At 45.4% G+C, this 25,946-nt stretch overlaps 6 protein-coding genes across 11 annotated transcripts in view; 2 read left to right on the forward strand and 4 right to left on the reverse strand.

Moving 5' to 3' along the window:
- The window catches only part of LOC120900319 (signal-induced proliferation-associated 1-like protein 1), a 78,605-nt gene extending 74,219 nt beyond the window's left edge, over positions 1 to 4,386 (reverse strand). For both annotated transcript variants that reach the window (XM_040307146.1, XM_040307145.1), the window contains exon 1: positions 3,136 to 4,386. The gene's annotated coding sequence lies outside the window, so the exon portion shown is untranslated. The remainder of the gene's footprint in view (positions 1 to 3,135) is intronic.
- A 542-nt stretch (positions 4,387 to 4,928) lies between these two features.
- Positions 4,929 to 6,784, forward strand: LOC120903985 (protein fuzzy homolog). Its single transcript, XM_040313675.1, has 3 exons — positions 4,929 to 5,105; positions 5,183 to 6,261; positions 6,573 to 6,784. The coding sequence occupies exons 1-3, from the start codon at positions 5,028 to 5,030 to the stop codon at positions 6,628 to 6,630; spliced, it is 1,215 nt and encodes a 404-aa protein (XP_040169609.1). The 5' UTR covers positions 4,929 to 5,027; the 3' UTR covers positions 6,631 to 6,784.
- A 767-nt stretch (positions 6,785 to 7,551) lies between these two features.
- On the reverse strand, positions 7,552 to 16,417 carry LOC120904552 (proton-coupled amino acid transporter-like protein CG1139). Of its 5 annotated transcripts, none has more exons than XM_040314642.1 (5): positions 15,786 to 16,410; positions 14,904 to 15,325; positions 9,594 to 10,353; positions 9,221 to 9,530; positions 7,552 to 9,145 (listed from the first exon to the last, which is right to left on the reverse strand). In XM_040314642.1, exons 3-5 carry the CDS (start codon positions 10,339 to 10,341, stop codon positions 8,728 to 8,730), a joined length of 1,476 nt encoding a protein of 491 aa, XP_040170576.1. In that variant the 5' UTR covers positions 10,342 to 10,353; positions 14,904 to 15,325; positions 15,786 to 16,410; the 3' UTR covers positions 7,552 to 8,727. The 5 variants fall into 5 exon arrangements, with proteins under 5 accessions (XP_040170576.1, XP_040170578.1, XP_040170579.1 ...); XM_040314644.1 differs by lacking the exon at positions 15,786 to 16,410 and adding an exon at positions 15,555 to 15,718; XM_040314645.1 differs by lacking the exon at positions 15,786 to 16,410 and adding an exon at positions 15,399 to 15,526.
- Positions 16,418 to 16,702: 285 nt separating this feature from the next.
- Positions 16,703 to 17,393, forward strand: LOC120904554 (dolichyl-diphosphooligosaccharide--protein glycosyltransferase subunit DAD1). Its single transcript, XM_040314648.1, has 2 exons — positions 16,703 to 17,041; positions 17,136 to 17,393. Exons 1-2 carry the CDS (start codon positions 16,834 to 16,836, stop codon positions 17,264 to 17,266), a joined length of 339 nt encoding a protein of 112 aa, XP_040170582.1. The 5' UTR covers positions 16,703 to 16,833; the 3' UTR covers positions 17,267 to 17,393.
- Positions 17,394 to 17,448: 55 nt separating this feature from the next.
- Positions 17,449 to 19,448, reverse strand: LOC120904551. Its single transcript, XM_040314640.1, has 2 exons — positions 17,675 to 19,448; positions 17,449 to 17,609 (listed from the first exon to the last, which is right to left on the reverse strand). The coding sequence occupies exons 1-2, from the start codon at positions 19,364 to 19,366 to the stop codon at positions 17,526 to 17,528; spliced, it is 1,776 nt and encodes a 591-aa protein (XP_040170574.1). The 5' UTR covers positions 19,367 to 19,448; the 3' UTR covers positions 17,449 to 17,525.
- An 899-nt stretch (positions 19,449 to 20,347) lies between these two features.
- On the reverse strand, positions 20,348 to 24,267 carry LOC120904553 (palmitoyltransferase ZDHHC3-A). Its single transcript, XM_040314647.1, has 2 exons — positions 23,351 to 24,267; positions 20,348 to 23,246 (listed from the first exon to the last, which is right to left on the reverse strand). Exons 1-2 carry the CDS (start codon positions 23,464 to 23,466, stop codon positions 22,553 to 22,555), a joined length of 810 nt encoding a protein of 269 aa, XP_040170581.1. The 5' UTR covers positions 23,467 to 24,267; the 3' UTR covers positions 20,348 to 22,552.
- Between the last annotated feature and the right edge of the window lie 1,679 nt (positions 24,268 to 25,946).

The following is a 25,946-nucleotide window of genomic DNA, read 5'->3' on the forward strand; positions in this document are numbered from 1 at the left end:
GCGAAACCGATACAGGGCCGAACACAGGGGCAGCGTTTTAACTCTATGCTCGCGCGTCACTCTGCCCTGGGGGGGTTTGTTGCATTATGTGCACGCAAGAATCAACACTTTGGAGTTTGCACAACTGTTCACAGTGCTGCACACACACCACGAAGTTGTGAGTGATCTCAAGTGTACATGCTTTTAACTAGAAAGAAGCCGAGAGGGTTGAGTACGCACAAACTGCTTGCCGATGACTCTGGGTCACCAATTTTCGTTCACAATGATGGCCACAAAAGAGCAATGGCCTTCGGGGACTGGTCGGGCTTCGTCTCAAGAACGGGCACGATGCCGCCACAAGGGGACACATTCATCATTGCTGTCTTTTTTCATGGTGTCGTGGACATCTCGAACACGGTTTTGGCTGTGGTTGCAATGAGTTCCCTCTAATTTACTATCAATGGTGCGAGTTCTTGCGAGCAGCTCGATAAAACTGAAGCCCAGAAGAGGACGAAAGTAAACTGTCTCTTGTTGAGCGAGCATTGGAATTTCCAGAATCCATACTGTGGCCAAAGATCTGCATAGGACTCGGCCTGTGACAGCTGATGATGGAGTGTCTCCAGTGGTTTGTGGTTTCTGTTCTGTCTTTCCACCAGCAAAGCTCGAAAGCATACAGAACACATAAAGAAACTTACTTTACGGTCGTACTATTAATGTTTAAAGCTCCTTTACAAGTATTTCTTGCTCACACTGGAACTGAGATGAAATTGAAAGGAACGATTAGATCCATTTTGCAACGCTTTTAGTTTCATTCTTGTGTAGCAGCTTCCAATTTATATCCAGCCGCACAAAGGTAGCACACACCTCTACACACTACCCACACGTGCGAAGAAAAATCCACACAATCATTGTGTGAGCGTGTGTGGAAACTCCGTTTTGCCCAAGAGCTACCAAACCAGACACGCATAATCATGCGTAGCTAAAAACATCAGCCGTACCGAAATTGCCCTTTCAGCCGAAAAGGGGGAAAACTTGAAAGGTAGAATCTAAGTATAGTTTTTATTGCTTTTAAATTAAACGCTACTTTCGATCAAGAATAGAAGCATTGCTCAACTGTGAAATCGGTAATGCACGAATGGGGGGGAATTATAATCCAGTACTCTCCCGGGCCTTTTGTACAACGACCACAGAGCCAGCTCCCAGTGTAGACGCAGTGAGTTCAACGCGCAATCACGATTACACAAACGATCATCTCGTGCATGACGACCACATCGAGCGCCCCCAAAGGATGCACACCGAAGAAAAGGCATTACGCCAAATACTATACAAAGGGGCGATGAAAAGCTCTCACCAACAAAGGATGAGCTGCCCAAAACACGCAGCGAACAACAAAAAAAGCGTACCATCTCGTTACTTAATCATTTTAACGCCGGCAACACTGGTTCTTATTATCGTCAATTCGGTTTCGGTCGCTTCCGAAAAATCGGAATCAAAAGTCCACCCAAAAAGCACTTTAGTGCCGCGTGTGTGTGTGCATCGTTATGTATCGTTATGTGATGGGGTTCGATTGCGAAAATAGAGCACCGACCGTCCATCCAATTCGGGGGCCACCTCGTCCACAGTCTCGCTTTCGGCCAGGTGGCAAGTTACATTAATTACACACATCATAACTCTGTTTCGCTAATACTGTACATCCCCCTCGTGGTGAGCGTGGTACATGGAGGAAGAGATCGAAAAAAAGAAGAAATCCGGACAAATACAATCATGTGCTCCCCCCTAAATTAGTGTGCTTGATGAACCTACCACTCAGTCTTGGTTCAGATCTGATTTTAAATTGCGCACCACAGTGGTGAATGCTGAGAGGATGGGTTTCACGTGTGTAGAGACACACACACACAGCCGCCAGATGCCGATGAGCTCTTTATTCATCCACGAGAAAATAACTATATTCAATTAGACTCGCGAAAAAAGCCTTCAAAATTTGGCAGCGCACGAGAGCGATGGAGCTGTTTCGCGTTATTAGCATATGGGTAAGGATCGCGATCGCGTTGAACGCGTGCCTGTGTGCTTAAGGGGTGGGAAGGACTCAATTATATATTTTCAAATATTGCTTCATTAAGTCGGTTGAGTTAGTTGGCAAGAGCGATCGAATTAAAACAAATGGATCACTGCAGAGCGAAGACACTACACGCGACATTGAAGCATCAAAAAAGAGGATACTTCCTAGCATCTACTTTACATTTGATGCCATCCCGCGTGCCAAGTGCTACAAAAACGAGCTTTCGGTATCACAAATGAATCAAACCTGTCCACCGAAAACAGTCAGGTAAGCACATAAAATTTCACAAACACGTCAAACGCCACCTACGCAGCAAGCGTGATGAGCACACAAGCAAGCAAGGTGGAATTCCACCATCATTTCGTACGTCACCGCTCGTCGTCATTGCCAAAATCCAAGCCGCTAGTGATGCGGCTGCTGCTGCTACTGACGAGGATGATCTCATGGGTCAATCATTCAACTCACAGTGGAGACTGTGCGTGCTACACGTCATGGTATTTTAGTTTGCTTTTTTTCTCTCGAGTGATCGTTATCTCCACCGCAGTCGTCTGGAGGATGCTGGATGAAGCTATTATTCAATCGCAATTGATGTGCGATTTACTGCGTTTGCCGCAATAAAACGAGTTTTTACTGCTCATCATCGAAAGCCGGTCCGATAGCCGTGTGCCAACAGCGCAGTGTGAGAGTTTGACGGGGTTGGTGCCATGACGCGCGTTCGATTCTCGACGAGAGGCACGAGTTTCAGGAACTTTTTCAATAAATCTAGTTAGACAACAACTCGTTTCACTGATTTCTAAACAATATTCAATGCTTTTTCAATGTTATGTAGAGTCAACTGAATTTACAACCAAACACAAAAGGAGGTTTTATAATTGGCTTTCATCCTAATTTTAATTGATGGATCAAACACAACCAATTATTCAAGCATCAAAACGGATATATCAATGTCGGCAGAAGTAGACAGTTTTCTGCGATAATCAAACTTCTATGTAATTTTCAATTTAATTGTTTTAATTCCCGTTCTTGCCTTGGCCGTTCTTTTAAGAATTTTAAAATGCTTAGCTAGAATAACTCACTCAATACTTCGAAATACTCACATTCACAACATCCGAAGAATCCGACGATAGGCGCTGCTTCACCGGAACACAGAACAGAGCCAGATTTGCTGTCCTCTTCTAGCCTTCGCACACGGGCGAGGAAGGGAGAATGGATCGCGGTAACGGCGGGCGGGAGTGGCACTTTATATCCGGAACACACAGAGAGCCTTTCTTTTCTACTTATACTTCTTTTGCCCGCTTCGTCGGCTTTTGGACACACCAAACAATGCTCAGAGACGCAACTTTTGTTTCTCGGCACTTGTTTTTTCGGAACTCACCCGCCACCCGTTGGAATCACAAAAATCTAATTAGATCGTATATGCCTCGACCGTAGTACACTTTGTACAGCGGGTTTATTTTTTCTCGCTTTTGATTGGCTTCTGCTTCACGGCTAAAAGGGTTGCATTTGTTTCACTGCTTCTTTTCTCTATTATTCACTTCAAGGATCGATCACTTCAACTCGCGCTTCTGTTGCACTCGCGCGATACGCTTTGCTTCCCTCTTGCTCTCTCTCTCTCTCTCTCTCTCTCGCTCGTTCCGTTTCGTTGGTGTCGTCGTGTCGTTGTCGTTTGATAGTTGCATACGGAAGCTTGCACTTTCACATGCCTCTCCCGTGCACTTTTCTACGTACGCACGCCTGTCATATGTGTATGTGCGTGTGTGCGCGTAGAATAAAACACTGAACCTTCTTCCTGCGCCAAAACCTTCACAAACCGGGTGCGAAAAGGCGGAAAAGATCGTGTTTAATAAAAATACACTTCACGTCACTGCTCTTTCTCTCACTCTTTGCTCCTTCAAGTATGAGATCACCGCGAAAACGCTTGGGTCGTGAAATTTGCTTTAAAACATTCTTCGAACTGACCCCTTTAAGAAGCTTGGCTCACTTGGATTCTTGGATGCTTTCACTGCTTTTCTTCGATCAATTCACCACAGCCGTAACTTGTTGCTTCTCCTTCGCCCCGTGTGTCAAGCTGGTATGATGGAATTCTCTTTAGCACAACATAACCGACGTGATGTGTGTATGTGCGGGGATACTTTACGAAAAGGCACAGAATTTGCATCACCTTATTCACATCCACTTTTTTCAGTAAAGACATCCACTCACTATAGAAAACACATAAAAAAAGCCACACTGTATTGTTCGCCACCACAGAACCGCGTTCGGTGCAGGGGACGCTTGATTTCGTACCGAGAGAAAAAAAATTCAAACGCTAACCAGCCAGGGGCATCCGCTCAATTGAACGATTCGAACTGAAGTGAGAACGGCAAGCAACGCTCGCTGTGAACGCGCAATGTTGCAAAAGGAAACGGGCTGCTACATATGCCGCGCGCACCAGACCGGTTGACGTTCAATAACCGCGGCCATGTTTGACAGTTGATTTCGGTTGGTTGTGGGGTAGAGACACCCTGTGTAGGAAACCATTTTAATTTCACTGCAATTCTGGGTTTTCTCGACATTTTATAAGCTCAAGCTCATTCAAAATTTGAATTAACAAAAATCAAATAAGTTCTGCATAAAAAAAAATCAACTTTCAAGAATTTACACGACCGCATTCAATTTTCTTTTGCAAGTGCGTCCTGTTGCTACATTTCGAACTTTATTAAATTCTTTAACTCATTAACCCACATGTTTTCCTCAATTATTTCTGTTTAGCTCTAAAAGTGTTTTAAAAATGATTAATGGCTCAAGTTGCATGCAAGTTTTGTTGTTTGTCACTTTCGGCAGTTTCAGCTGTCAAACGGCACATAATGATCGTACCTCTCCTTGGAGCCCTCACAGTCGGGTTGTTTATGGTTACAAACGTCATCAGTTATTATTTATTTTATTTTTTATCTCAAATACTTTTTTTTACTACCGGAACAAATAATCTTTAAAGTTAACATAAAACACCATGTCTATTCACTTAATGTGCCTCACCTCGGATGGTGGTGTGCCGATTTATTCAAAGAAAAGAGGTGACAGCGAAACCGTACGTTCAAACCACGAGCCGATCAACCAACCCGCCGATCGTCACCGATCTAATACAAAGATTTACTCAATCCACAGCTTCCCTTTTCCACTATTGCCTCGCTGAATGGCGTTCACATGTTCTGCAAATCGCAAGGTGTCGATCTACCGATCACCTACCTCGAGGACAGCATGATCATGTGGAAAGAGTTCGAGGGTACGATCGTCATGATCGGCATTGCGAGGGACATTACCGAGAAGACGCTTCGCCATCTGCTGGATTACTCCTACCAGGCGATGGTGTTTTGCGTCGGCATACAGTCGATCAAGAAGATTAAGAACATCGATCGGTTCAAGCGGGAGCTTAAAAACTACTACCCACTGATCGACCAGCTGCTGGAGGTGGTCGAGAGCGATCTCTTCCGGTACGTCGACTGCATCCTGTGCTCCGAAAGCATGGGCATGCTGACGAAGCTGAACGAGTTCAGCGTGCAGATCGGTTCGCCCTTCTGTGCGATCATGGTGCGGCAGCGGATCGCCTGCGGTACCGAGGGCTGGTGGGATTTGGACGTGATCGATCGGAAGCTGCTGATGCTGCTGCTGAACGCGTCCAGCACGATCCAGCAGGATGTGCCCGTCTATTTGCCCAAAAAGTCGCCCAGCATTGCGTACCGCTTCATCAGCATTCCACTGACGCAGGGTGTCAGCATCTGTGCGCTGTGCGGTGCCGAACCGAAGTACGATGTGCTGCAAGGGATGAGCCAGCAATTTTGGATGAGCGAACTGGACGTACTGATTGCGGCGGAACAGAAGTATCCGAAAAGTTTCCCCGCAAGCGTTGAGCTGGATGCGCACATTTTGGGCTTTTTGTTGCTGAATCGCGAGCACGCCAAGTATGTGATGTCGCGGGGCGGCGTACCGGCACTAAACAATGCCCCGGGGGGTAAGGCGCGATCGGGTACCATCTCTGGCGGCTCATCAGCCCACCGGTTGGACATACTGCGGTCGTTCTTTCATCAGTCGGTGGACGTGATGGAGGATACGCTGCGAGAAGGCGATCGGGTGATGAATCTCGAGCAGTACTGGTGCTCCGACTACCACAAATGTCACGCACTGATCGAAGGCAGCAACGTCCTGTGCGTGCTGTACACGTCCGCCATCCCGACGCACATTATGAGGTAAATTTTGAAATGCTTTTGAATGGTTTTCCTCTTATTGAACGAACGCAGCCGAATTAATTATTAAAATAGTTAGTTAAAATTGTATATTTTATTATCGTCGGTTACACGGATAGCAAATCCAAATGTCTATTTAGTGTATGTGTGTCTTTCCTCTGTTGTCCTGGAATAATAAGAAAGGATACGCAACACGTACACGCCTTTAGCCTAATGTAGACACTTGCTCGATTCCATACGCATGGTTTTTGCCCTCTCTCTGCTCATCTCCTAATCCTTTCCTTTGCCTTTCTTCTCTTTCTTCGGTTAAATAGGATAGTAACACAAAAAACACTGAACACGTTGATATCGGATAAGGATGTGTGCTGGTGAGCTGGTAGCCTCAACGGACTGACCGTATGCGGAGGGAAACCGGGAGGAGCTTTACTTTATCATTCCATCATCACCTACATAATCGCAAACATTCGCACATTCGGTTTATTTATAGTGTTCCATTACATTACATTGCCCACTTGTTGCCAGTAGTAGAACGAAAGGAACGAAACAGTGAAACGCTGATATTGATGATACAGGGTTTTCCAGGAGTTCTCGTAGCTGTGGGACACTATATAGACTCTTTCCTACATGAAATGAACTTAATGTAATGGGAATTGGACTCTATAGCACCCTTGTTGGACACATCCAATTGGAATTTCCAAGGCGCCTGTCCAAAAAAGGTGCCATAGAGTCCAATTTCCAACATATGAAGTTCACTTCGCATAAGAAAGAGTCAAGGAAGTGTCCCACAACTATGAGAATCCCTGGAAAACCCTGTATTGCGCATGCGCTTGCGCAACGTACTTTAAATGTGTCCTCCTACACGTGTTGTAGCTAAGGGCAATTGGAATAATATGATACTAAGCATTGTGGATAAGACGTTTACTTTAAGTTCGGCTACTTATATCGATCTGGCTGCTAATGCTTATGAAGGGGAGTGGGTAAGGGGAAAGTGCAAATAAAACAAGAAACAAAAATAAACTTTACATATGTAGGAGTGAAATTTTAACAACATACAGCTTCAAGATCGCTCATTATTGTCTAGCGTTAATTGAAAATTACCTAATTGGAAGAGAACGAGTAGAATTGTAAACGAGTATAAACTAATGTTCAATTCCCCATGTGTTTTCGTTGCTAAATTCGTTCATGGTCCCGAAACTGGGATATTCCTTCGCGAGTTACTCTCTCCAACAAACTAATTTGCTACAAACAAAACAGTTTACATAGATTAGAGAAAGTAGTTAACAGATATCAATGTCCTGCAATATACTCCTTCCACCCCAACTGTAGAAGAATTATTATATTTAATCGTCTACGTATTCATTCATGCGCTTACAAATTAATAATGCTGGCGCTTATATGCAGGCCATCTTCCACCCACAAACTGGTTAACCTTACGAAGAATGAAACAAAACGGTGAACAGCCTTTTTTTCGTACAGTAATTAGCACTAGTTGCTAGACGACTAAAGATTTTTGGAGGAGGTTTTGAGCGCTTTTTGCATAAAGATGCCGCTATTGCCAAACGCCAAACGAAAATCACACCTAAATCCACGATGCTACCTACCCCCATCCCAAGTGGTTAGGCTTGGAGAGGAGAGCTTAGGTTATCTGCACTAAACTTAGTTGTAGTTTTTTTTACAGTATTATCACCATCGATTGATGTTGCTTTCTATTCCTAAGTGGAACAAATTGCTCTGTTCACTTGTGTTCCATTCGCTCAGTGCATTGCTTCACTCTCTTAACCGTACACATTCGTTCGAGTAAATATTATTGTCATGCGCTTACATGTTCCATCACTTTGGCGATTGGTTAAATTAGGCATCACCACTTTGTGTTGCAGTTGTGTGTTGTTGCTTATGGGAAATGTTGCTACCGTTATTATCATTTGTATGTTGTATATTCAGTTCAGCCACTTTTTGTTATGCCTCAACCGTTTTACAGGTTGGATTGGAAGCATTTGCCACAAACGGGAACGTTACATTACACACATGGTAAGGTGGATTTTGTTTTGTTACAGATAGGTCGAGCTGGTACTTGAATCAACCGGAGTTTGGGGATTGTTACAATGTTTATGGGATTTATGGTAATTGTATCGCTTGAATGGTGTCAACCTTCCAAATCGTACAATTATTATTTTAATTTTATATTTAACTCCTTTAATGTGTGTGGTGACTGCCCATTGAAGTAACTTCAACTGATCCTTTATGAACCTTTCCTTTGTTCAAAGCGTATTATTATGTTCGTACACAAATGATGACCCTTTTTTATGCACGCATCTCTCGCACAACTATACAATATCAAATAAATTGCTCGAAAACAAAACAAAACAAAACAAAACAAATACACACACACAATACATACGCCTCAATGTACACGATTGCATTTCCCTGTGGTTTGATGATCATATCGAATGGCAATGGCCGGCCGAACCTTTAAACCAAATCCGGGTTCAATATTTGCGCCACGCTTGTGTACGTGCCAAAGATGAAGCCAAGTATGCCGAACACCATTATTGCAATGTCCTTCCACAGGACCCAGTAGTGTCGGCCGAGCTTGTCCGGCCAGAAGGTAACGATTTCGATCAGCGGCGGAAAGATCAGTGCCAGCGTTGAGCTGCTAACTGCTCCCACGAGCGAAATCACCGCACCCAGGTTCGGTATCATCGCGGCGAGGATGAACGTAAACACGACGAGTGAAACGCGCGCAAGATATTCGCCGATCAGCCGCGACTGTTCCGTGTGGAGCCGGCGGCGTATGTGCGGATTCAGTATCGACATCGGCACGAAGAACTGTAGCGAGTAGGAGAAAAAGATGGCCAGCGCCATCATGATGCGCACCAGCTGGGCAATGCTGGAAATGAAGAGGGGTGGGGAAATTAAGTAACGTTCGAATGAACTTTAAACTATCGTGAACGAAAATACATACAACTCGTCGCCGGGAAGATTAAGCGTGATGCTGCCCTTCACCGAATCGCCATACTTAAGATAGCCGAAGAAGCCGACCGCTGTGTAGAGGCAGGCGACAATCACCATGCCCGTGTTGAGCACACCCGACCAGCCACCAAAGTCTTCCGGTGTTTTCATGTTGTTCTCCAGCGGTAGTACCATGCCGATGCCCTCGAACGCGTAAATCGCTGTCCCGAAATATAGCGGCAGCTGTGCCCAGGACGAGTACGGCTTGACGGTGTGCGTGTTGGGCAAATCCTGCAGCATGTAGTAAAAGGTACAGGACAAACCTACAGGAAAGAAAAACAGCTATTACTTCACTGAAACTCTCAACAAACAACGCTACAACATACCCGTAACCGTAAGTAGCGCGGCAATCAGCGAGATCGGTGTGAGGTACTTTAAATTCTTCACCAAATTCAGCAGCACCATCGGGATGAGCAGCAGCAGCAGATAGATGCGCGTGTGCAGATCGAAGAAGTAGTGCGCAATCACTTCACGCAAATTAGCCGCCACGAACACAAAGTACACGCAGCAAAAGCCGAGCTGCGTTATTACCAGAAACATGTTGATCAGATTCGTCGCCAGCTTCGAGTAGCGCCGCAGCCCGATCGGGCCCGACTCGAACGCCCGTTGGCACACGTCGGCGAAGCTGAGCGAAGGGACCTGCAGCCGCCGGCACAGCTCGTGCGAACAGTTCACCAGCATGTGCATGCAGTGGGTGCAGACGGCGCCCATGAACAGCGTGCCGAACAGACCGACGTACAGGCCGGCGTGCTTGAACGCGTCCGGCATTGCGAGGATGCCGGTGCCGATGTTACCCTTCAGCAGATGGATCATCGTGTCCAGGTTGGTGGTGGGATGCTCGAGCGTACGGTGCATCGACGGTTCGTACGGTTCGCCGGAGGAGGAACCGTACGTCGGGTCTTCTTTGGACACCAAGCTGTCCGTATCGTTCGATGGGTCGACGATCATGTTTTCCGGTGAGCTGCGCAGATCGGGACGGGCAAGGAGCCGCTGGTGTTCGGCGGCGTCCAAGCCGGATCCGTTGCTGCCACCGTCGGCCGCATGTCCAAGGAGGGGTTCGCGTTCATTTTTCATCTTTCGTGCGCCCTGGGAATGGGAGACAGAGAGAGAGAAAGAAGAGTGATGGCATGTTAGAGGCGTTTTTGGTAAAATTTCTGCTTTTTAATATGAAAAAATGGCTTTAAACAGTAATTTGAGGATCATGAGAGGTATAATATGTGCCAAAAAGTGAATAAATTGAGGTGAAAGTACACACAGATTTAATGGAATGAAAATAGTGCACGTAATTTGACAAAAAAACGCTTGAATTGTTGGGTGCAAACTGTTTACAGAGTTTTCTAGTAGTTCTAATAGCTGTGGGACACTTTATTGATTCTTTCTTAAGTGAAATGAACTTAATGTAATAGGAATTGGACTATATAGCATCCTTGTTGGACAAATCCAATTGGAAATTCCAAGGAGCCAGTCCAAAGAGGGTGCCATTGAGACCAATAATCAACATATGAAATTCAATTCCCATTTGAAAGAGTCAAGGAAGTACCAAACATGGAAAAAATTCCATTTTCAATTCCTCTCTATGACAGATTACCGTTATCACGTGGGTACAGAAGTGAACAATATTTGTAATTACTTTAAAAAAAATTCGTTTCAAACAAATGATATGTCTTATCGTTTCTCCAAGGGTCAAGGAATTTTCCACTCTCTACTAGCCATACATACACACACCCACACACGTGCTCACACAAAAGGCAGGAGGAATGGAAATTTTCCACCCCGATTGGAACGCTGTTCAGGCAGCCGGTGGCAGCCGTACAATCTCTACCCTGCAGGGGAGTTTCGGGCCAGGTAAAGCCGGTAGCCCGCCCTTCTGTTAAATCGCCTTTCTTTATGTTGCGATTCTATTTGTCCTACATAAACAGCAGGCCCTAACGCAGCCCGTCCTAACGGACGCATGTTTATGCTAAGCATAATGATAAGGCAGTGGACGGAGATACAGCAGAAACAGGAGCCAGGCCGGGTTGATGGTTTTCCTGTGCGCATTTTTCAACCAGGCCACAACCAAACACACCACTGTACTGCTGATAAGCGGGTCCGACATGAGGGGGGAGTGTTGCCGGTTACGATGTACTAAGCAAACAGTCGACGGAGCAAAAAGGATACAAAGCAAAACAATACTAAAATGCTCCAAACAACCACTTAAAGCCTAATTTTAAAATTATGTGCCAAAAGAACAAATCCTCGGTCAAGCGCGCACACACACGAAGCTGAAATAAAATGAAAGGTAAATATTTGGGCACAACAAATGCGACCGAAATGAATTTTTAGCTCTCAAAAATCGATTCTTCTGCTGAAAGCGGAAAAGATTTAACCGACAGTGCAATCAACAGTGCCAACGAAACGAACAAAATTACATTCTGCTCCCTGCCCAACATATCTGTAGGCAGTGTCGGAAGGTTCACTCTGCGGGAAGAAATGTATCTCGCAAATTCCGTGCCACATTCGTAGTGTTCCGGCAGGACAGTCGGAATGCCAAGCAGCAATCGTGGTTATCTTGCTATGTCGTCTGCCGCGAGAAGTTCGCAAGAATGGGGCATTTTTTTAGGGTGGAAGCTTTAAAGCAGCTTAAAGCCGGTTTTCCGTGCGAAGCGTTCAAATCACTTGAAAAGAAAAAAGAGCTTATTTAAGTGGAAAATAGGTACTGCAGTTGAGTTTTAAGATTCAAAGAAGCCCCGGACGCGTGTGACACGTGTCTTGATATGGTTCATATTTTCTTCACTCGCTCGTTGAGCTGTGTCTGATTTGTCTCACCTACGGAAATGAAAAGATAAAATGAGCTTTGTGTCATGTCACCGGAAATTAGTTATGGCCACTGTGCTTGCTGATGTCCAATAGAAATGGAGCAAATAAACCAGCAACCTCAATTGGACAAACGCCTATTAAATATTCTTTTTGACGTGTTGCCCCTGTTGGGATGCTATATGTATCTCGATTGCTTCACATCATATCCCTCAAAAGCCTCTTTGCGGATGCTGGAGGGTAAAACACGGTTAGCGCCTTTTTATCACACACAGACCAACCCTCATTCCAGAGTGACTCCCACACACACACGCGCGCTTCGGTTATGAAAAACTACATTGAATACGTGTTGCTATGCCAGTAAAGCCTTCCCTCTTTACGCTGCTGTAATGGTGTAGTATTTTCACGTCTTTACAGTATGCTTCAACGGCGTAGTGTTTGCCCCTAACACCATCATTTGGACCATTTCATAGTCAGCTTGAAGGTAGGCACACTTTAATACCATTGATGTACTTTTAGACCATTCTGAAGGATCATTTCAGTGGCCGAAAGATGCTCTCTCAAGGAGAGTACTTCTGTAGTGTTCCACCAACGAAAGAAGATTACCACAAAATTCGCAAAAAGTAAGAGCCCTAGTTACAAAGCCGCCCACTCTGTCCTGATGTGACCCTATCTGAAATCTTAATATGAAGCAAATTCGTTAATAATTACTAGCAGCAACATCAAAGCTGCTGTACGTTGCATTGAACCTTAGCTAATTGCATACGTTCGGTTGAGCTATTTGTACCCAACACATGGTAAGCAAAAACACGAAACCCTCAGAAACCAGCACCATCACTGTTTGACGGTTCAATTAGTGCGAGATTTTGGGGCCTTATCGCGCTCAGCTGATGTGACGCGAAGTGCTTGCCGGGGTACGCTTGCGTGCCTGTAACGGGCAGTGTAACAAAAAAGAGAAAAGAATGTCCAATAAAGTTCATAGAACCAATAATGGTCTGATTCGACGCAACAACAACAACAACAACAACGGCGGTCCGCGACCGGCTGCGTATGACGTGTTCAAAGTGATTTAATTTCAAACGATGTTTCTTTTTTGTTGGGTGCTGCCCGGTTGAAAAGTTTTCTGAAGATGAGACAAACAAAATGTAGAACGAATTACGGACATTATACGCCCTTTTGCTAACCTGATAAGCAGCGGGCTCTGGCCGTTATATTGGCGCTCTTTGCTGTCTTGCGTATGCCACGTGTCGGAACGTTCGTTTGCTCTTAAAGGTCAGATTCTATGTTTTTTGCAAAACAGCAACAACTTCGGCATAACAAAACAAGTTTCTATTGAGTTTCAGCATGTTTCAGAAATATAGAAAACCTTTCTAACAAATGTGTTTCCTCGCTAGAATGAAACAAAGGGAAATGGTAACTAAAAATTATCCAGAAAAATAAACAAAATGAATCATTCGCTGCTTCCCTGAAGTGAAGCTGTTTGAACCATACCGTGCTTCATGCGAAGCAACTAACCCACTCTCCCACAACTAATAAACCCTGTCCATCGCCATCAGTAGCAATATCACCTTTATGCAATTTTTTTCTTTTGCCGTTTGCTATGGTTAGCGCTTTTTGCTGCAGAACAAGGATCAAATTACTTAGCACATTCAGGCTGCACACGAGCACACCCAATTAATACTGCTGTTCTGTTAGCAGCACGTTCCCTCTATTTATCACAGACCTGCCTGTTCCGGTGGCCATCGGGAAACGGGCAAGATGATGCTGTGTGTCTACAATCCATCCACAGGTCGTCTCTGCCCAAGCACGTTGTGCTAAGCTTCTCATTTGTATTCATACATCGACACCACGTTCGTTTGCGGGCCAAAAGGGGTTTGGCCGAGGGGGCTGATGCTTTTACAAGCCACAGAACCTTCGGAATGGTGGCTCTAGACATTCACTTTTGCCCAACAAGATAAGATTGTGTGAGTTTTGCTTCCTTTTTCTCGTTGCTCATCCCTCCCGGACACACACACTACTGTCCATCCTTCCGGTCTTGTGCGATTTGGTCGTATATCACACACCCGCACCCAACTTCTTGCCTCGCCCTGGAAACGGGTTTCGGTTTTGGGGGCTGTAAAATGATGCGGCAGATGGGAAGACGAAGATAAATAATTTCACTTTCAGAAAATAGCTTCCATCTCGTTCACAATATACTGAGGAAAATGTTTTCCATCCCACGCACACACACACACAATCCATCCAAATCTTCCGTTTTTCATCTATTTGCGGTGCCTTTGGGCATTACATCGATTCATTGAAATCGGCCATAAATGGTACCGCTGTTCACGTGCAAAGCGTTGATTTCAATGGCCTTAAACCGATTATGACATCAGCCGCTACATGCGTATCCTGCGGACCGGCCCACCCGGTCAGGGTACGGTTATCGATGCAGTAGTAGCACTCAGTAGGGCAGGCCATCATCGGTTGCCCTTTGGGTAAGGAGGCTGAGCCCCTATCGAAGCGTACAAATTAACTTCAAATCGTGCGGGCTTCGTCATGGGCTTCTGTGTGATGGTATTGGGACAGAAGAGAGAGTACTGTGATTCATAATTTATAATATAAAGTTATTTAGATGTTAAGGCCACAATTGTGAGACTATTCAGTGCATGTGCATTGTGGAGTTCATACAGATACTGTGCTCAAATTTAAAGGCTTTAATCCTTCGTGCTTGGTACAAAGATGCTCACACAAACGAAGGCAAACAAAAAGGAAGAATTCAAAAAACCAAGTGCAGACATAAAGACAAACCGAACAAAATGAAAAAAAAGCAATAGGTAACAAAACGGGACAAAACTTACAAACAATTAATTCCACTCGTCGCCGGTTGAAGCACAATTATGCGGGTTTATCTGCTCCCTCGTATTATTCGCGCGTTTCTGCACTGCACTGCACTGAAACGAAGTTCCTTTTCCGGCCTTTTGGGTGGGGTAGCCTGTGCAGTCCGTGGTTCAACTGCACCAAAGTTCACCAACTTGCTGGATGCTGCTGTGCGCGCTATGAGTCAACAGGCGTTTTCTGGCGCTTGTTACAATCGAAGTAGCAGCTGAAAGGCGCGCACACACAGTTGCCTAGTTATCTGCAATTTTACTCTGTTTGCCGGCTTCTGCAGCAATCTTCCCTTTTCGCTGCGTTGCTATCACGAACTTTTGGTCTTTCGTTTGTTAGAGCGCTTGCTACACGGTTCGAACGGTTCGCTGCAGTAAGAATTTTAATCATTCAACTAAAAAGAAATAAATGAAAATAAAAGAAACAAACAAAAGAAGCATAAGAACAGAATTGAACAGAAAACTGACAGCAGAAGGAATCCTCTCTCTATCGCCGATGCATTCGCACGAATTGCACGTGGGTATAAATAGAGCCGAACCAGGCAGCGGATGCACACGTGGATTATATAATTTATGTAAGCTTTTCCGAGGAGGGTTTCCCTCCCGGTAGCCGTGTTTTTCTACCTCCTTTTCCACCACACCACGAAAGGGCGATGCCCTTTTCTAGTGACAACCAAACAACATCGCGCCATCGAACACCACCAGGGCATGCTTTGGTGCAGGTGGCAAAATGTGAAATGTTGTGTTGCCGCTACCCTGCCCGAAAGCGGGGTAAAAAAAGCGACGGAAAACCTAGTTGGGATGAAAATCGATTGCATCTGAAAGGGTCTGGAAATGGAAACCTATCCTACCTACCTGTAGATTGATCAGCGGTGTGAAATCTTCCATGGTTGTTGAGCTTCCAATAGGGGAAAAAAAGAAACAAAACTATTTCTTTCTTCTCGCGCAAAGCCCTTCTGTGGCGCTGGTTGGACACAACACAAGCACAAGGACGCACAACAAAACAAGACGCACGCGAAACACTTTTACCAGCACAACAGCACAACCATTCTCGAAGGAAACACACACTCGAGTTGTGAATAAATAGAAAGCTTCCACAAACAGCTGTTATCTTGCCGATAGTGCCCTTTTGGTGGTTTAGGCAAAAATCACAAAGAGATAAACGATATTGCAATCACTTCGCAATATCGCAACAAAGGGGGGTGCACTGCGTAGGAATGTACGGGACACAAACAATGAACACGCACAAGACAGCCTTTTAATTTTCTTCCTTTTCTATATAAAAGCTTCCATGAGACACTTTGAAGAGAGGCCAACACGTGGTAGAAAAAACAAAACGCACCCGAAAACACTTTGCATCCCTTTGGCGAAGGGAAAATGTACACAAATTTTCCACTGTTTTTATCGTTGGTTCGCCTGCTGCGCGGTCCGTATGTCTGGCGCTCCTCAAGTTCCAACTTTGTATGGCACCTTTTTTGACAGAATGCCTTGCCCTTCGGACGCGATGAGGCTGTGGTGCCGAGACCCACAGATTGATGTGCAGGAAAATAATCTTAAAAACTGAAAATTTAATAATATGTTGCAAATTCAGCCTAATAGATATGAGACATATTATTATTAATGTTGTTCCAAGCTACACAGTTTTAAAACTAAATTTTTATTCGAATTTTAAATTAAAATGTCCAGTTCCATGCGCTGCGGCTTTGAGAACTGAAATCGCTGGTATATACGCACCGGTTTTGCTCTGCGCTGTCAACCGGGAAAGGCACACGTCACATAAATACAACACAAAAATCTCTATTCCAATCGGAAAGATCTACGCACAGCCTCACACCTTTTCCTTTTCCGTGCTAATTGCTCGCTCCGCATCCGTGTCCAGCGGCCAAATCCAACGCTCTCCACCATGAAGAACCTCACGGAAGTGCTGTACAAGTTCTACGACGAATACGCGCACAAAACACCCAAGAAGCTGAAGATCGTCGACGCCTACTTGCTGTACATTCTGCTGACCGGCATCACGCAGTTTGTTTACTGCTGCCTCGTTGGAACATTCCCGTTCAACTCGTTCCTGGCCGGGTTCATCAGCACGGTGAGCTGCTTCGTGCTGGGTGGTACGTAACGCGATAGCGCCGTGTTGTTATCATTGCCCTGTTGCCAACACAGGCTAATGTTTTCTTTGCCCAATTGCACTCCCCTTCATTCCAGTGTGCCTCCGCCTGCAGTCGAACCCCCAGAACAAGGAACAGTTTTTGGGAATCTCGCCCGAGCGTGGCTTTGCTGACTTTGTGTTTGCGCACATAATTTTGCACCTGGTCGTGGTCAACTTCATCGGTTAAAAAGAACCGCAGCCGCCGGGCTGATGCGGTGTGCATTTTGCGTGTGCAATTAGGTGTTGTAAGGTGGGATTAAACAATTACACGAATAAGAATTGGTAAATACATGAAAGAGTGTGAGTGAACTAAACGAATCGTTTTCGCTCTAAGAATAAGCTCCGAAGCGTATCAAGATAAACGGAAGCTTTTGGTAAGTTGACCCGGGAACTGCTCCAGGATCCTTTGGGTGTTTTATTGTTCTACTAGCTTTCCCTAAACTCGCTCATCTTAGTTCCTTTGGCTCAAGCAATATCCGTCTAAGTTCCTCCTCCAACGCTTCTGCCGTCTCGTGCCTGCAGATATTAACCTACAGAAAAAATATAAAAATTGTTATTATTTTTATTTAGACTACCAAGTCTAGTCCAAACTCACCATTCCTCCGGCGATGCCCTTATCGTCCAGTATTCGTGCTTTCAGTTTCATGAGCCCCACGGGCGATTCCCGATCGCTCAGACAGTGCCGCTCATCAAGAACGTCCACATTCTTCACCTCACCACCAGCCAACTTTACCAGAACCCCCGCTATGTTTAAATGCTTCACTGGTGCATTGAAATGTATCGCCACGATCGGAATTTGTTTCGTTTCCTTTAACCGGTGCAAACATTCGGCCACTTTCTTCAGCCCAGGCCGTACCAGAAACTCGGGCGCCGCACGATCCAGCGCAAATGCATCGGCCGAAGGTTTGCGTACCGATTTAATCATGTCCCACGCATCGGGCAAATCGATTTCCGCACAGGTAAGCAGCAAATCCTTGCGCGATTCCAGCTTGGCACGCTCCTTCCGAAGGTTCTGCACCAGCGCTTTATCTTTGAACAGCAACCGAAAGAGGGCAATCGATTTGCGGTCACAAATCCACAGCGAAAGAATCGTATCGATCAGCAAATCGGAGCTGTACCGATACTCGCCGGCTTCCACCTTGAGCCGTATTGCCTTTTCGAGTAGGTTCATTTTCACCTCGGGGTATGATTCGATCGGCACACCGATTGTGGCACAGCTCCACAGGAACGTTGCGATATCCTTGGGCCGGCAGGATTGTGACTGTGTTTCGAATCCGTTTTTCCTCACCTCCGCATCGAATCGGTTCCAGCATCCTTCCACGAACAGACCCACCAACGTGTCGTCCTTTATCCGATTGTCCGCTATGTAGGCGAACAAATGCGAAAGGCCACGGAAATCTAGCTCCTTGCTGTCGATGTTGGACTCCGTGAACGAGCGCACCTTCTCCACTATCTCCCCGGAGGCGAGCCGATTCATACGGGCACATTTTATCAGCGTCACCAGCAGTGCCGAATCGTCTTCATCCCCGAATTCAACAATCTCCTTCACCAGCCGGCTCCTAAACGCATCCGATTCGTCCACCATTCGAAGACTCGTTTTGTACGTTGCATTCGCCAGTATGACGAAATCCATCCGGCTCATGTCCGGTGTGAGGTAGCGGGTCAGATGTTGCTGCAGAAATTCCTTCATCAGCATCGCCCCCGTTTTGTTGCGCTTCCACATGCCGAGGAAGAAAACGATCGACAGAAAGTCTCGCTCATTTTCCGCACCGTCAAACAGTTCGATCAGCTTCGGCAGGGCCGCCTGGTACGACTTTAGCTGGGCGATTTTGTTCGGCAGCAGGTACATGAAGCAGTGCAACATTTCCAACAGCTCGCCCGTCGTTGCCCTCGGGACCCGGCGCACACACTCCTCGTCCAGCGTGTTCACGACTTCCTTGTACGATCGTACATCCGTTTTGCTGCGGAAATCGGTCGTAAAGGCGATCAGCTTGGCCAGATCGATGGTTGCCAGATCGCGTATCTGCTGCCCGTAGGTGCCCACATCCGGCAGCGGGTAGAAATTGGACACCTTTAAGCTGCACTTGGTTGTGTCGGTAAAATCACGCTTCGTGTGGGACACGTGCCGGGAGAAGCGATGCATCAGTGTGCCATTTTCGCCGTCCGATGTTTCGTAGTGGAACTCCCGCGGGGAAAATGTACTGTACCGAAGGAGGGAAGAGGCTGGTTGGGGCCATTTCGGTGCTATTGATACTGCTGTACCGCATATTCGTATTAATTGCAGCATTACACAACTCGAGTCTTTTCTTGCACTGTTGCACCCTTTTTTCCTTTTTGCGAAACAAAAGGTTCGGCGGTAAACAAAAGCATGCGACCGTCTGGGTGAGCTGTCAAATCGACGCGTTTTGTGCCCAGGTGGCAAATGGGTACAATTGATTTTGAATTTTGAACAAGTGCACAGTGGGATTGGGTATTTTTGGGTAATTATTCAAAACAACCGTTAGGATGTGGAGTTTAAGAATTTCGGAAAAACGCTTATAAATTCCATAAATTGCGCATTTCATTTCAAATCAACAGGTTGTAATATGTTACTCAAACTGAAGAAAAAAACAACAGCAGTACATTTAATTGCACATCAGTTGATACATTTATTTGCGGATCACAAAAATATAATGTTGACGCATATGTTTATCCTTCCTCTTTGTTCACGCCACACAATCCTGTGTTGAAGCATACCTGTGTATTCCATTCCACACAATTTTCCATTCTCTGTGTGTGTGTCTACTACCTTTTGTATTATATGCGAAAAAATGCAATCTGTGTCACTAATTGTATAATTCTTGCACCCGTATCTCCGTGTCCACGGGGGCCTCGGTAAAAAAAATCTGAATGTATTACAAACACATTAAGGGGTTTTCGAGGATTATATAGACATGTTCAGCGAGTTGTAGATTCGTTCAGGCATATAATAGACTCTTTCAGCGAGATATAGAATTGTTCGGATGTAGGCGTAGACATGTTCGGTTATACTGTAGAGCTGTCACTTTCGTTCCCCTTGGACTGCAATTTGGATCATTCTCATCAGAAGGTAAACAAACGGTTTTCGAAAAAATATGATTTTTTCAACTAATTTATGTATTCAACAGCTTGGAGAATGATTATTAGCTACTTTTAGGACTTTTAAGAATGAAAAATTGAACCCTGCGGCACAGTGTGTAAACAAAACAAATGACAGCTCTACAGAATCGCTCAACATGTCAACGCCTACTTCCGAACAATTCTATATCTCGCTGAAAGAGTCTATTATATGCCTGAACGAATCTACAACTCGCTGAACATGTCTATATAATCCTCGAAAACCCTGTATCCCCTCGTTCTATTGCATACGACCATGGAAATAGTTCTGCCAGTATAGTTAGTTGCTAGTCTGTATGTATGTATGTATGTCGTTAAAAAAGCTACACTGATGGGATTCGAACTGATTGGCTCAGTAAAGTTGTGATTGTGAACTATGTACAGCCGTACGAAAGTGATCTCGCGATGGACACTGTCTAGCATTTTGTTCCTATATATTGCTCATCTACACTTTATACTACTACTGTTACTACTATTGCCCCATTCCTTGTGCAAATGATCTACTAGGTGCAGCGGGGATGATAGTTAGGAATCGGTTTAATCTAGATCGATGCACAAAAATGTTTGAAACACAAAAAGCCGCACAATGGCTTACATCTTTTAAATTATTTTAACCTGACAAGCTGCTGCTTAATACGATACGAGTTACAGAAACGATTTTTTTTTGTAATACTATATGCACTGTACACACACAAATACATGGGCAAAACACAACCTCTGTAACGTTCTCCGAAATGGAAACTGCTCTTAAGGTCTTATTAAGAATGATTTGCTGCAACGAACGCAACCGAACCGAAGAAAGTAGAAAGTAATCAACAATTTAGAAGGTGCTATAAGCTCGGTTCAATCGATCTCGATCCCTCGTGCAGGCCTCGAAGAGTGGACGAGTGTGCGAGGATATTGCGATTTTGTTCTTCTTTTGATTTGTTTGCTAAATTAAACATACTTTTCAGAGGGGATTGTTTTTCTGTGTGCAAGTTTTGAGGGCAGTGATGTGTGAAGCGTGATTTCGATGAGGATGTGCGCGTATCTTCTAAGAATGATCGCCCGACCCAACCCGACACCTGGGCAAAATGCATCTACATATTTGTTCGTGATTGTTTGTTGTTCAATACGAGGTCAAGAGTTGCCAGTGTATAGGAAACCACCATTGGTTGGTCATTTGTGTGCTTTTCACTACCGCTTTAAACGCACCAAAAAACGGGTAATACGTCATAAATCGTAACTATAATCTTTCTAGCAAAATTAAAAATCGCTCCTCAAAACTAACCTAGAACAGTGTGTGTGTGTGTGTGCTTAACCAAACGAATAACCGGAAACTATACACACAAGAACCAAACCTATCACAAAACTAGAAGGGTGCTAGTTGAACTCGTTCAACGTTACCGAATAATATCAGCGCCTTGGGACTTATACTACTGTGAAAATTATTTAGATACGTGGAGTTTAGATACCTTTACCTCACTTTGGTACACAAATTTACATCAATTCCTGAATAATTCTGCTGCTCGCTGTACGCTCCCCCATTTCGCACCTAATTCAGGTAGGTAGGCTGTACTGTTTTTTAGCTTGTTATCAATTTCCGACAGGTTTTGTCAAGGAGGGTGGTGGGTTGAGTGTTATCGCTTTGTATAGCTATTGCATTAGCTATTGCTTAGTTTACCTTTCCCTGTTGGTGGCATAGGACCACATTCTTACAGAATGCCTTACAAGTGTCTCCTGCCCGGATTAATGCAAAAAAGAAAAAAAAACGTCTTAGGAACAAGAAAACATAAAGAAACGAATAAATTAACAGAAAGTTTTTCCTTCCTGGGCGTAAAAGCGGTTCGCTCGTCGTTCGATAGAAGAACCCTTTCGAGAATATGCATGTACAACGCTCTCTCTTTCTCTCTCTTTCTCTCTCTCTCTCTCTCTCTCTCTCTCTCTCTCTCTCTCTCTCTCTCTCTCTCTCTCTCTCTCTCTCTCTCTCTCTCTCTCTCTCTCTCTCTCTCTCTCTCCCTGTGTTTGTGTTTTCCGAGTCTTTGGTCACGCGAAGGAATTTGCGGCCTGGGAAAATTGGCAGCCACTCACCGTCATAAACAAGCGCTCACCAACACTCGCACACACATACCGTGGTGCCTTGATAATAGGTAATGGAAAACTAATTAGCCCAAGGTGCGATCATAAATGCACGATAATGCAAATGAGGCACACCAAATGGGTCAAACGTGTGTCTGGTCTGGCGCTTCGGCCCGCCCCCTCCACATCGATTGGAATTTGTTTCCCAGGCATACCTTTTTTGCCGTCGGTTTTTGTTCTCTCCCCCTCCCTGTTCATCGTGACCGTTTAGGGAGCGGTTTTAAACGTCGTGGCTCAGCAGCGGCACATCGTGATGCTTCCGGTTGAGGCTGGTGCAGGGCAGCATCCACAGCATCGGATGCCCCCGGCCACAGACCTCCGCCAGCAGCGCCATCTTCGGCCGGTGGATCCGGTACGGGCCCTTCTGCTGTACCGCCTCGACCGCCGTCTCGTCGTACAGGATCGCGTGCATCTGGTCGACCATGATCGCCACCACGAACAGCCCGAACAGGACCGACTCAAGCAGCAGCAGCACGCTGTGCATCATGCGCGTCTGCGCCTGGGACACATCCGCGTGGCAATCCTCGCACGGGTACATCCACGAAATCACGATCAGCACGATCGAGTACACGGCCAGCGCACACACGTACATCAGGAACTGCAGAAAGTACTTCTGGTTCCGCTCGCCGACACAGTTGTTAATCCACGGACAGTGGTGGTCCATCCGGCGGATGCACCGCTTGCAGATGCGGCAGTGGTGCGCACGGGGCGGCCGGTACGTCTCGCACCGCGTGCACATCGTCCACTCTTCCCGCTCGTGGCCGTAGTTCTTCTCCGAGTGGAGGTCCGAAAAGTCGATCCGGATTTGGGGCAGCGGCACGGTGCCCGGATCGAGCAGGACCGCTTTCAGGTGGGCCATCGCCAGCAGGAACACGATCGTGTTGAACGCCACCACATGGAACGGTGCCCAAAGGCTGACGAGTGGAAAGGGATAGGAATGATTAGATTAAAAAGGGAGAAACAAAGGTGCATAAGTTTTGATAACGCTTATCATCGCGGTACCCCCTCCGCTCCTTACCTGTTAGGCATCGTTTGCAGAATTATCCAGTGCGTTACCACATAGTCCGCGTGCAGGACGGTCATGTAGGTGATCAGCACGCACACAATACCGCAGGGATCCTTCACGAAAGCCATCTCGATGATGACACGGTGCGGTTGCGATTGGGAGCGCCTGCAAGCGCCGATTGCGGACCGAAATTGCGTACCACCGTGGCGCCGTTGAGTAATTGATAAACGAACCACAAGTCGGGGGGCCGCCGCTAGTTTATCTCTGGGTCGTTGGTAGCTGGCGGTCTTCCACCACTTCTCTTCAACCCCTCCACGACCACAAAACAGCGCGCACGTACACAACAAGCCTTCACACTTTCACAACACACGACGAAGCACACAGTAGCCACAGACTTGACTTCCTACTCCGCTCGGTGGAGGGGGCCCTCTTGCAGTAGCTCTCCCACCGCCCGCATTTACCTTTTCACAGACACAAAAAACACACACACAACACACTACGACCCTACGACCCTACGACGACGATGACGGAAATACACTGTAGCTGCTCCTCGTCCGCAGACCAATCTTCCTTTTGGACCATCGCAATCGAATTCACAGCGCCCGGTTTCACAATTCCATCGACAATGGAAATCGGCGATTAATCTAACCTTTTTTCCTTCCCTTCCGGGGACCAACTTTTTGACAGCAAACAGCCCTCCCACAAAGCCGACACACAAAACTACGGAGACCCGTCGTCCGTGTACCGCGCAAGAGCAATTCAAATCTTGTGTTCCACAATACACCGAACGGGGGAGGGTTTTGGCCAGAATACGCGTATACGCATCAGCTGAACATGTATGCGGTAGTGTGTGCGAGAAAGAGAATGCGAGATAGTGTGTACAAAGGAGACAACTACACTCACCGAGGAGAACTGTCAAGCGAACAATGTACACTGGTAAGTATTTCCAAACCAATTGGATTTTTGAAATTTATTCCCAATGAGACATTTTGGACCTAGCTTGAACAAAAACTCGACTTTCATACTTTATCTTCTATACCGCACTTGCTTGTACTTATTCGCGAGCATTGAAATACACTCTCCTGATTTCTTGTTCTTGTTCTTGCGAAGAATTTATGTGTGAGTTTATGTGTAGCATTTTTATCTGTGCTTCTTCTTCTTGAAAAACCAAACACTACCACCCAATACAGTTTGAACTTACTGGTTTTCCATACAAACATTCTGAACTTTTTCTAGGCAAGCCATGGGATTTTTGTAAAATTTTGAAACAGTTTTCCGCAATGAAATGGAATGAAAAACCGGTTTCCCATACAAACGCGTGCATTTTAATTTAACTGTCAGCCAAATATCGAGCGTTTAACTAAAAAACATGCCAACTAAGAAGCGTTCAGCTATTGAATTCTGACTGTATTAAATTCTCGATATTGGCGTGACGGTGTCCCACCTCAAGGTGTGTTTATTAAGGAGGTGAATTGTTAGCGCGTTTTCCGGGCGCCATCATTGAGTATTGTTATCCCAAGCGCCACAGATTAAGCTTAAACGTCTGGAAAATTGAATATCCATAGAAAAAAATGAAAGCTCCACAGCTTCATTGGTTTGATCAATAGATGGCGTATTAAAACTGATTATTATATTGCTATCCTTTTCTTGCAATGTGTTTCGACAAGTTTCATCTTATCATGACCTATATATAGCCTTCTAACTTTCTGAGCAAAAATCTATAATGAATGGTCGTGTGGTCAGATACGTGGGTATCAACACCAACGACCATTACTCAAATCTCACTTGCTTCAGTGCTGGTGATTCCCGTTGGAGTTTAGTATTTAAACAAACGTATCGCCGTTCTAGTTCTAGCGATGCATAACTTCAATGTGAAACCATACAACAGTACAGAGGAAATGAGAATGCTCTCCTCCAAGCGATGAAGCTCAACTGGTTGGGGTATCCCACCAACATAGAGCGCCACCAGCTTTTTCGCTATTTTTAGAATGCATGAGTCGTTTGCCGTCTGCTAAACGAAGTCTTTCTATATTCCGTTTAGGTAGAGTGCTTGAGTCGTTTAGAAGCCGTTTAGTGGTCGTTTAGTGGATTTGTGGCACTTGGGATGTCAAATCGCATACAATTTTCTATACCCCCCTCCAGCCCTCCTCGATTTTAATACCGGAGCCACCAGTATTGTTATGTCAAGTCGTGAAATGTCAATTTGCTCTGAAGCACTTCACCTCCTAATATCCATACACCTTGGTCCCACCTCACATTAAATAATATTAACCACTTACTACATCTCCTCTCTTCGCCCCCCCCCCCCTGCCTCCTAGAACTCTTACAATGAAGTCTGTGAGAGAAGGGGAGAGAGGGAGGAGCATCAGCTTTTTGCTCGCTCTCAAAAAATAAGTCCGAAATTGTTTGCTTTTGGGTACCAGTATGGGTACTGGGATAGGGTCCCATCTCAGGTCAATAGTTCCATAGTTCATAGATCCATTCTTCGCGTTTTGGTTGTTTTGGGTTGCATGAATTTTTCGAGTTTCCATTACAAGTTTTCGAACTAAAATAAAAGTTGAGTTTCTCTCTTGTTTTCTTTTATCAGCACACAATTTGCTTGATTTTG

This window comes from Anopheles arabiensis, chromosome 3 (assembly GCF_016920715.1).
Source record: "Anopheles arabiensis isolate DONGOLA chromosome 3, AaraD3, whole genome shotgun sequence".
In the NCBI taxonomy this organism is placed as follows: Eukaryota; Metazoa; Arthropoda; class Insecta; order Diptera; family Culicidae; genus Anopheles; species Anopheles arabiensis.